The 12,049-nt window shown below is 40.4% G+C and overlaps 1 protein-coding gene across 1 annotated transcript in view; it reads left to right on the top strand.

The window, feature by feature from the left end:
* The window catches only part of POU6F2 (POU class 6 homeobox 2), a 540,059-nt gene extending 529,392 nt beyond the window's left edge, over positions 1-10,667 (top strand). The window contains exons 9-10 of the mRNA XM_087821402.1: positions 6,553-6,721; positions 10,163-10,667. Coding sequence (XP_087677528.1) covers positions 6,553-6,721; positions 10,163-10,667 — 674 coding nt within the window. The remainder of the gene's footprint in view (positions 1-6,552; positions 6,722-10,162) is intronic.
* The last annotated feature ends 1,382 nt before the right edge of the window (positions 10,668-12,049 follow it).

The raw sequence follows: 12,049 nt of genomic DNA, 5'->3' as shown, positions 1-12,049 counted from the left end.
ATAAGTGCCTGTAGGGACCAGTTTCCATCTCAAGTGCTTTCTGATATACTGAGTCAGTCCTGCCACTTCAGAAGGGAGAAACTGATTAGCTTGCAGGGCATGAGCCATATAGCTCAGAACTGAAAAAACCAACAGCAGGCACTCAGCCCACAGGTCAAACCATTTTTCTGTGTGTTTGAAGTCTTCCTGCCATTCTATTTGTAGGTGTCAGAGGAAATGAAAGAGAGCATACCTGTGGGTGGGTAACTGTGTGCACAATGAGCTGCCTCCAGTGGCATGTGGAGGAAGCTGCACGGGCTGGAATCCAATGGGAAATCTCTGGACAACCATTCATAAAATAAAATAAGCCTGCAAGTCTGTTTCTTTGAGTATAGGCCATACAGCTAGAAATGGTAGTTGGCCATAGGTGAAGACAGCATATGTATCACAAATAGAAACATGTTAAGAAGAATGGGACAGTAGTCTAATTTAATGTTAGTTATTCACATTCTACAATTTTTTACTTATATATAAAATCGCAGAACATGTGCATAGACTGTAATTCTCCAGGGACCAAAATTCCAGTAGTTATGGATTTAAAGGGCTAAAGCACTGCATAGGCATCTGTGCTATAAAACAAGGACAAATGTGACAGTCGCTGTTTGGTCAAGTGTCATGAATGACCCATTATAATAGGAATAGTAATGATCCTCACATATCATGGGGCAAGTTTAATAATGCCCAACAAATGATGGGTTGCCATGTCCTCTCCCTACAAGAAACTCTCCCCCAAAAGAATATATGTTCATATATGTATATATATCCACACACACATGTTGAGTATATATGTGATATACATATATACCTACACATATATCAAATTTTACAGCTAATTCATACAGGTTAAATGCTTGTGGAATGAAGGATTATGGAAATAGAATAAAATACCCAAGTACTTCAGTCAACTAGCCTAAATGTTCTTGATCTTAAAGATGGGTCAACACCCGAGTTTCAGGATGCATATGGAGTTTGCCATCAGCCTTTCATTTTAGGTTGTTTAGATAAACAACCCCTCTCATTTAGGCCAGAAACTCTAGTCTTACTTAAATAAAATCATGAATAAAATTAATTTATATTCAGATTTTTTTTCTTCAATAAAAAAACTTCTCATAGGGTTGCTGTGGGGGGAAAATCAAACTTTATTCCAATTTGATATTCTGTATAAGTTTTTGCAAAATATTATATTTCTAAATAGCAGCAAGGCCATAAATTTAGGATAGGCTGTTAAGCTTTGGTTCTTAAAGGAAAGAAACCAAAATCAAACATTTTTTGATTTTTGAGAAGAATAAGTTAAATGTGAAATAAAAGTACAGACAACCTCACAAATACAGCATTTTACACAAGGTAAATACTCAATACATGTTGGATGGATAGAGAGATGAATGAGTGAATGAATGTACATACAGGTGGATGATGGGACTGGGTTTTCACTTGTCTCAAGCTGAGCAGAGAAGGATTTTTCGTTTTTCAGAAATCAGTAACAGAGCTACTTAATGGGTCAAATGGAATTTTAATTCCACAGTGGCCAACAGAGCATCTAAGTTCTAGGTATATAATGAGTGAACCATATTACATATTGTTGATATAAAATATAAAGAACTAGGGGAGAGAGACTGCTTTACCACATAAACTTGAAGATGGAAACTCAAAACTCACATGCAGAGCCTGAAGGAGGAGCCTTCTCTGGAAGATATGAAAACATGAAGCAGTACCACCCAGCATCAGATTTTACACAAACCCGTTGCTGGACTTACAGTTGTTACGGATTTTGAGCATGTTATTTAGTTAATTCCCTTCTGTCTCAAAACCCAAATACAGAATAAACAGCAGAGAATATTCTAATGAATAAATAGTACATGGAGTATTTTCTCAAACTACTGTTTGAACTTGTAGAGATTTCAAAGGGCTTTCAATATTTTACTCATTTAAATACTCACAACAAGGTATTGTAAATCCTCGTTTTTAGATATTGAAGGTACCATCAAATAGATCCTGAAATGTACAACCCATATTGGCCATCTTATGTCAGAGGAACCAAATTCAGTCTTAGTTGAGAGACTGTGACATACTGTATGACAAATATAATGGGTGACAAAGCCAGGATGAAAACCCAAGAAGTCTGAGTCAGTGGGTTGTACACATTCTATATACCAGAGCTGTTATAAAAGACAGAATGCTTACACATAAATTTTATCCAGTAAAATTTGAATGGCAAAATATATCAAATCACATGAATATCTTTGAATATTTTTAAAAGCCTGGGCCCATGACTTACAATTAAAGCAGATGGATGTTTACATAAGGCATACTTGACAGTTTCTTTAAAGATGCATATTTCTTCTCTAACAATCTCACAAGCAGAGGTTATAGAAGGGTGATGTTGAGAGGTGGTGATTATTCAACAACACATTTGGCAACCCCTTACATGGATGTCCAGGCTAAGGAGCTAGATTTTAAAATTAAACAAAACATCTATCCTGGTTCATCCTGAGCACTCAGTTTAGTATTGGCCCGGTGACCATACAACCAGATCCTACAGAGCAGGTTTGTTTTCACATAATTTGCACCTAGCTCACATAAAAATATTTTTACTTTTCACATTCCAGATTAATTTGGGAAACATCATCACTATATTACGAGTCACTGACAATTTTCAGTGCTAGTTTATTCTAAATCTCCAAGCCAGTTAGTCCCCATATAGGTTAATCTTCCAGCTCTTCTAACAAGGACAAGATTCAGGGTGGACCCTGGCAGTCATAGCTAGTGCTTCTGGCTGTGTATTTAATATATTGGGCTGACTTAATCTAGAGCAAATTTCTATAAAAGGTGCCACTTCCTCTTCAGTGCAGAGAAACCCCAGAGTAGAGTGCCCTGGAGCTGGTTGAAGGTGCTGAATACACCCTGTGTAAGATCTGAGGTCCCCATCAAAATGGCCTCAGATTCATCCTTAAAACTGATACAACCAGGAGAATGAATGACAGAAAGCCAGACTGACATATCCCTGGGTGTAATGTCAACCTCTGAGCTAAATTGAGAGCTGAGGTGACATTCCAGGAGAGCTTCCATTTACCACATTCACCTGTTATTTCCATTTCCCCTGCTCAACCAGAAAAGCATACAGGGGTGGGCAAATGTAGGTCTACAGTTGTGAGTATGCAAAACACAGAATTCATTCTTGTATTTTTTAATCAAAACCTACCTTTTGCCCTCCCATATATCCTTTTAGGAAGAGGAACTGTTCCAACAGTGGGAAAAAAACCTCAAGAGTTTAAGACAGAAACTTTGGTATTAGAAAAAAAAGATAGCATCAGCTTTTTAATTAATTCAAAACATCTCATAAGCACCATCTAATGAACTCTCTCAATGTGTGAAGTCACACAAGTGGTAATCAGGGTAAAACAAATATTTGTCCACCGGTGAGCCCTTCTTTGGATGGCAAGACTTTTGTGGACTTGAGACCCATGGGTCAAAACCATAATAATACATTTTGCCATCTGATTTTATGGATAAGAACACTAATATAAAGAAAGCCAAGCAGCTTATCTCCAGAAATCAACAATTACACAATGTGATACTGATTTCTCCTCCTTGGGCCTTTGTCCAATAAACCATTACACTATTTAAATTTCACAAGAAATCTATCTTACCAGTTCTATAAGTAGATCCATGAAAAAGACAAGAGTGGTAAACGTGAAAGGAGGAAGAAGGAATTCAGTCTCCGGTGTAATGAATGTCTGTGTGGGGCCTCATGGAAGCCATTGGGCTCAGTGGGGCAGGCACCCACCTCTGTGAGTTTTAGAATGAAGTTTGATATCAACACTGCTTAGTGTGCAGGAGTAAGAGTCCACAGCTTTTTTTGCAACTCTGGTTATTGTCAATAATCTGGCAAAAAACAACCTGCACAATCACACACACAGATTTAGTTCCTGGTCTCAAGGAACTGGTAAGGAGACAAACAATAAAAACAGCAGGGAAAGAGGGAGAAATAAGATAGAATGGATTTACATAAAATTCAGTCCAAGTAATAAGTCTGCCTGGTACTGCACTCTAAATCTGATGGTAGTGCAGGCCTTGGGACTGGAGTAGGTGAGGGAAATCCTTCCAGATTAAAGACCTACCTCTCACTTGCTGGTTAACTGAACTGATTCCCATTGATCTAGAAATGAGGCTAATATAAAGCAACAATTTTACTTCCCACAGGGGCTACTTAGCTTACTCAGAGAAAAACTATCCCCCCAACTCCAGACTGCACTGTTCACCCCAGCCCATTGGCACCCAGATGTTTGCCACTTGCTATATATGGTGGGGTTTGGGTGGGGGAGGGCACGGACTGGGTGTCTGACCAGGATCCCCTCCCTTCTGGCCCACTGGTCTTACACAAGTGGTAGAGCAAGGTTTCTATGTGGTGGAACCTGGTGAATAATAATGGTAGATGAATTAAAAAGACTGACATGCTGTGGAGGATGCCAGGCCCAGACCTGGTCATAATCGAGCCACAGAGAAGGCCTCTGTATGTGGGGTCAGTGGATACGTTGCCTCAGAATCACCTGTGGTACTTGTTAAAAGTGCACATCCCTGGACCCCAGGTAACTCTTACACCTGCCAAATTAAGCAAACCACCTTTCCAAAAAGCCATACTGTTAACAAGGAAGTCCCTGGCTTCCATTCTTTCACCCTCAGTTTTGGACCTCCACTGCCCACACTTGTAAGTCGGCCAAGCCCCTCTTCCTTCTCTTGGAGAGAGGCCAGGCACTCTTTCACTGTGCCATTTTGTACAAGTGTGCCTCTCTGCTGTAAACCAGCGTGTTTCAACTATTATTTTACTATAGACCTCCCATCCCTACCCCCAATCTCACAAGGAGACTTTTTATACATTTTTTTAATCTTAATTGCCCTCCTTCCCCCATGAAATGTTAATTACCACAGATATACTGAACCCCTGTTCTATTTATATACTGTGGCTTTTTGGGAGGCCACAACCATTGTACTATCTGAGACTTTTCTACCTTCCCCACCACCACCCAGAACCATTCTTGCCTTGGGAATGCAAAACAGGCTCAGCAAGGAAGCAGGGCCTGAGAAGGGCTTGGAGATGATGAGGATGAGCTGAAGGGGCAGCCAGAATCAGTTCTAGCTGACCGGTTGTTTCCAGGTTCAAATATAGCTTTGGTGCACCCAAATCTTCTAACATTTCAAAAGAACATGAAAAATCTAGATTTTTCTTTAGAAACCTCCCAGTTTTTAAATGTTGACAAGTAATTAAAACAATGTGTAAGTACTAGAAAAGCTGAGTTTTATTTGCAGGCTGCTCATTTGCAACTTCTGCTCTAGGAATTTTTTAAAGGAAGAAATGAGAGAAGGGCTCCCAGGCTGCTGTGTGTAGATGTAACCTCCTGGAATCCTTAGCCAATCCTTCAAGCTGCGCCAGGCTGTGGCGATTTTTAAATCCTTGAAAAATTGGCCCTTGGGATGCAAATATTTATTTTTTTTCATGATAACAAGAGTGTCTAAAGCCCTGAGCCCAGAAAAGCAACATAGTCCACCACAATCCTTAGACAAGTGCTCAAACTTACTGACATGGATGAGTTATTGTGCAGACTGAGGAAGAGAAAAACCTCACCGAGTCCTAGGAATGAGGTGAAGGACAATACTGTCACAGGCAGGGAGAATGACTTTGCTCCAGGCAGGATCAAGTAGCACTTTGAAATCTCCCACCATCCACAACCCATGCTGTCTCCAGCTTGGCACTGCTTTCATTTATCCAGGGATCAGTAGCCAGGGGAGGAAAGTTTCATTCTCCAGCTGCTGTGTCACTTCCCTTGGTAAGTCCTTAATTGACCGAGTTATCTGGCACCAAAGGAGCCTTCCTGTGGTAGGTATTTTTTTATTATGTGCCCTTTCAGGGGCAATGGTGTCTGTGTCAGTAAACTGCTTTGTGGGGGTGGCTTATCTTCATAGCTTCATAAGCACGCTCTTTTGAAGGGTTAATGTGAACATAAGAAATTGGGCAGTGTTACCATCTGTTACCCTGGCTGCATTGATGGCTGCATGAAGGAAAAACACAAAATGCTATTTTCTTCAAGGGTAATTTTTAGACCTAAAGATTCCAATTAAGACATTTCAAATAGAAACCTTTCCAATTTTATATATTTGTACAATATTTCAACATATTTATGGGCAAAATGGAGTTGCCTCCCCCATAGCAGGTATCTTCCTGCTCTGGCTATTTGTTCAGCTCTAAGGAACATGTTCTTGTTTTGTGGAAGTGTCAGTGTGGGCAACCTGTGGTTTCATCTGGGATAGAAATATCTTGAAGGGTAATTTGTGGAGGTATAGTGAGTTGAGGATGCAGGCTTTGGTGCCTCACCTGGGAGACAAAGGGAACATCATGCAAGGCTGGTTTCCCCACTGTTCTGCTATTAAAGAGGGCCATTTTCCCATAAACCATAATAAGCAGATATTACTCTGATGTGTGCTGACCTATTGATCCTATTTTTAAAAACATCTCTACAGATCCTCAAACAGCAACGGGTGAGGTGGATGGGGTTAATCTGGAGGAGATCCGAGAATTTGCCAAAGCTTTTAAAATCCGGCGCCTGTCCCTTGGCCTGACCCAGACTCAGGTGGGACAGGCTCTCAGTGCTACAGAGGGCCCTGCGTACAGCCAGTCGGCCATCTGCAGGTAACCCGTGCCCGCATGCTGTCACCTCTCCTGGCTGGCCTGGGCCTCATTTGTCCTTTCAACTCAGCTTTGATTCTTCGGGTGGGCAAAGCTGGAGGGGTAAAGTGTGGGAACAAACATTGGGGTGGCTATATGTTGAAATTGGTGATATTGATGGAAATTAAGCTGCTAACGCAGATTTGCGGGCCTGGCTTGATAACTCCTATCAACTCACAAAGAACCTCCAAGGCAGTTTCATTGGAAATATACTATCCCACCCTCCTATGCAGCTGACAGCCAGTGTCTCCTGTCTGCAGATGGGTGTCCTATGCAAATGTAAAGCTTCCAGTCCCAGTTGCTGTTAATGCTCCCACCATTTATGTTAAGGGATGGCTATCAGGATTTTCCAAGAAAACTCACCTTAAAAAAAAAAATGTAACCACCTTGTGACCTTGAAGGAATTTTTTTATGTACCTTCTCAAACACAAGTTTAAAAGCACATTGTAAAAAAGAAGCAGCTGCTTTACATGGTTCAAAAAAGGCTACTGAAAATCTGGCCTAATCTTGTCCCCTTCAAAAAAATATTTTTTAAAATAAATAAAATGACAGAATCCAGCCTTGGTTGTGTTCAAGTTGATCTGGGTCAAGCCGCCAGAAGCAAACCCGTGCATGCATGTGTGTGTTGCACTAATCTCCTGTTTATGCATGAGGTAACAAAGGCACTTCTGTAAGAGCTTTTTCCTCTTGGGCAATGCCTTATGAGTCCTCCTCCATCAGGAAAAACCAAGAAACCAACTCTAAACTTATTTAAGTGGATTTTGTTCTTGGTGATCCATGAAATGCTGTCTTTTTATCTGCTCTTTATACTTTTAATGTATTCCCCAAAGGACAGAAGTGTACTTTTCCTGCAGTTTAAGACTAAGGTTATAAATAACATCAGTATGGGGTAGTAGCTTGCAGCTTACATTTTGCTCAATGATTTTCCATAAAACCCATTGATTGTTGTTAAATACAAAAAGCTCCATAGGATCCTCTCACTTCTATGGCCTCCCCTACTGTTTTTTCTTATAAGATACCTCCCTGTAGAAAATAACCTTTATTCAGTCTACACAAGGATACTACTGCTGGGAAATTTGTTTCAAAGCTTGTGCATGTTATTCCAAACAATATGTACAGAAGCATCAACACTAACAAGCAGCATCAATGATAAGAACACTGTTGCTCCCTGTTGGGAAACATTAATTTTGCTTCATCTTGACAGCCTTGTGATACAGGCAGCCACAAGTTTTTAAGTTGTTGCCAATTTGCTATTGTTACTAAAGTCCTCTTTGGCTTATTTTTAGTCCTAAAATCTGATTTCCTTCTATTGGTTTAAGTGGTAATGTTTTCACTGACATAGGTAGTGTTTCTTGGGCATTCACAATCAAATATGTTGATTTCTAAAGTCTCCTACAGAGGAGGCCAAAAAAGCTATGGCTGAAATAAGAAGAGACCTTGAGAATTCACTGTATAAAAGAATATGTCAGATGCCTTGCCTCTTTGGCCTTTCTGTAGCTTCTAGTATTTCAGTGAGGTAATTTTAGTAGCTCACTACCATGAAAAGAAAAAAAAAAAAGAAAGAAAGTTCTTGAAAGAAACCAAAATCTGACATAGAAACAATTCAAGTTAATTTAAAGGTGAAAAAGAAATCTGCATTTGATCCTGCATACCCAGGTGTCACTTCTCCCCTCTTAGCTGCAGGGACTCCCAGATGCTGTTTTGATAAGTCCTTCCTTATTAGAGACACAGAGGAAAAAACACCACCAATACACTGGACACCCTATCATAAGCTTTCTCCCTGTGCCAAGGTGCTGTAAAGCCTGTTGTTATACTATCAGGAGTTTGAGCTTTAGGGCTTTTATAGTGAATGGTGGCAATTAACAGGACAATGAGAGCTCTGGGGAAGCTTGCCACAAGTGATGAGCTCATTAAACAACATTAAAGATTTGTTCATTTTGTATTGAAAGCAAAATGTACTTCTTCCCTCTTGACCAGTACTGGAAGTTGTTTTATTTTTTTATAAAATAAACAAATAATTCCTCAAACTATGCTTGGAAGTGAATGCTGTAAGAATCACATTAAAATGTGATAATATTTGCTCTGTTTATCACAACATAAGCTATCGAAAATGCAGGTCCAAAAATAAGATAATGGCACGTAAAGGAAGTTTATCCTTTTGTGTCCTTTTGCAAGCATCCTTATAAAACATACTCTGACTGACTAAAGCAGGTTCATTTTAGCTCTATGAAAACAGATTATTGTAATAAGATGCACTCTGCAGTCAAATGGTTGTTTTTCAATAGCACTGAACTTTAAAAGAGAGAGGAAAATTCTATGTATCCAAAGTTGTTGTACTGGGGGGTTGTGAACTTGGATTTAGAACAAACAAACACAAGGAATTGGTATGTTTTTCTATTTTATTGAAAATGAGTATAAGTTTCATACCAGGATGACCTGTTAAAACACTTAAATAATTTTGTCCAAGATGCTTCCTATTTTTTAAAGTCAGTGTAGCAAAGAATTGCTGATAGCAATTGATATACAGAAGGCCTCATTTACAGAAAATAATATTCAAGTACAGTCTGCAGATAGCACACATTAAGCATAGCCTGATGCCTGGTGCAAAAGTACACTTATGCTGGACAGGGTTTGGAAGGCACAAGGTGGCTGTCGCACATCCGGGGATGGGTGTTCACAGTAATTACAATATGTCCAGCTGTTTGAGTCCAGCAGTAAAGTAGCAACAGGACATATTTTACCTGAAAAAGGAACATGTTGTTGACTTGTATATGGTGCAAATTGTTTGTTACCTGAGGATTGGGACTGGAAGAGAGAGACAGACTGAGAGAAAGAGGAGAGACATTAAAATAAGACATAAACAGAGATGAAAGGAGAGCTGTAAAAGAAACTTGTCCTGGGTGCCATCACTATTATAATAGATGTAATATTTCTATAGTCAAATCAATGGGGAAGTTAAGGAAAACCAAATGTAAAACATAAAAATAATCATTTTAAATGAAAGAAAAAGACAGCTGTTGTCATTGATGTCACTTTCTGGTGTTAATTTTTACCTTAGGAGTCTGAAGATTGAGAAAGTGGTGTATGATTAAAATAAAAGCTTATATCTCACGAGTTCACAGGAAAAAGATCTAGGAGTTGTTCTGTTTCTGTTGTGAAGGCTTGTGTGTTGCGCTGTCTCCACCTTCCTCGCCCTGATCTGTGTTTGTGGGGGGCGGGGGGCTGCATGCACTGGCATGAAGCTTGCAGGGAGGGTGGGTGCTGGCTTGAGCGGGGACAGCTACCTTGCAGCTGGCTGATAATCTGGAGTGAATTCGCTCTGCCAGTCAGTCAGGCAGGCAGGCAGGAGGCCCACCCTGGCAGGGGACTCAGTTTAAGACTGTTCTTTCTCAATTTTCCCCCCAGACACACCATCCTGAGAAGCCACTTTTTCCTACCACAGGAAGCCCAAGAGAACACTATAGCTAGCAGTCTGACAGCCAAACTGAACCCTGGCCTTTTGTATCCTGCCAGGTTTGAAAAGCTGGACATCACCCCTAAAAGTGCCCAGAAGATCAAGCCGGTGCTTGAGCGGTGGATGGCTGAGGCTGAGGCCCGCCATCGAGCAGGCATGCAGAACCTGACCGAGTTTATCGGGAGTGAACCATCCAAAAAGCGCAAGCGGCGCACCTCCTTCACACCCCAGGCCCTTGAGATCCTCAATGCCCACTTTGAGAAGAACACACACCCCTCCGGGCAAGAAATGACCGAAATTGCCGAAAAGCTGAACTATGACCGGGAAGTAGTTAGAGTTTGGTTCTGCAATAAGAGGCAAGCCCTGAAGAACACAATTAAACGCTTAAAACAGCACGAGCCTGCCACAGCCACCCCCCTGGAGCCCTTAACAGACTCTCTTGAAGAACATTCCTAAAGGGATATTCACCTAGAATCAGAAGCAAATTCCACAGAAACTAAACTCCACCCCTGGGACTCCACCAATAAACAAACAAACGAACAAACAATAAATTAAAAATAAAATTTAAAAATAGCCCTACTCCTCCTCCTTGGAAGTAGAAGACTAAGAAAACTACCAAGTGGACAGAATGGTTTATACATGTCCATTGGTTTTCCAAAAAAACAACAACAAATTTTTGGGAAAATTTTAAACAAGAAGTGCACCACACTGCAGGTGTGTGTGGTAGGATAGTTCCCTCCCCCACCTGTTTCCCCAAAGCCAGTTTTTTAATGGACTAAAAGTGAACCAAATAACCACATACATTTTCTGTATATTATGAAAATGTGAACACATTTTAAGGAAAAAGAAAAACAAAACTAAACCAAAAAAAACAAACAAAACACCCAGTAAAAACTTTGATCTGTTCAAAGCAAATACAAGCCTGCCACCTGGAGGAGAGACTGCATTCCTTCAGGTTCTAAGTGCTGATTCATTATGAAACCTATTAACCAAAGTCATAGCAAATGCGGTCGTCAGTCTGCTCTTCTCTGCGTGTCAAACTGTGTTACGAATTTTTACGTTTGTACTTAACAGAAAACTAGGAAGCCTGATTCTCCCATCTTTCCAGCCTGTTGTCACCACTTCTGGAGTGGGTGCCATTGTCGATGCCGTTCTGAGAAGCTTGCTATTTGTTTTTACTTTGGCTGGACAGGGTTCTTTTTTCTTTTTTTTTTCTTTGTTGCTGGGAGAGGAGGCATCCTGGATTGTGTGCCAAAGCATTTGTTGCTTTCTTCTCACTATGACTTGTGGGTTTGAAAAAAGAAAATGGAGCTTGCATTTCTCTTTTTTCCTCCATTTTCCATCTCCCTTATACGTGGTCTCCAGTTTGCTGGATCCAAGGCCACAGAGTGGAAACAGTGTCTTTTCCACCCAGATCCCAGTGAAATGCAAGAGAGACTCTAAAATAACTAGGGCTTTGCTCGATGAACTGTCAACAATAGCATAAGCTGTAATTGTACTCACTGTCCACACCAGAGCTTGGGATTTTTTTTCTCAGTCTGTTGGCCACGTACATGGAGAGCTGATCAAAACTAATTTTGTAATATAAACAAACATAAGCTGCACATTTGGTTCAATACTTACATCTATGTTATGCTTCTGTGCAAACCAATTTCTCTCAGAAGTCTGATAGCCAAAGAAATGTCTCAAGATTTCAGCCAAAATACACACATAGCATGCACACACCCACATAAACACAAGCAAAGAAAACAGGCCAAAAAGAAAGAGATAGTGACTGGATCTTTAAAGGCCTTCATGTATCCTGTAAATCCCATCTTTTCTGCTACTACTTTCATTCC

This window comes from Miniopterus natalensis, chromosome 10, assembly GCF_054644295.1.
Source record: "Miniopterus natalensis isolate mMinNat1 chromosome 10, mMinNat1.hap1, whole genome shotgun sequence".
Taxonomy (NCBI): domain Eukaryota; kingdom Metazoa; phylum Chordata; class Mammalia; order Chiroptera; family Miniopteridae; genus Miniopterus; species Miniopterus natalensis.
Note: the sequence above shows the minus strand (reverse complement) of the source record. Positions and strands in the feature narration are given on the sequence as shown.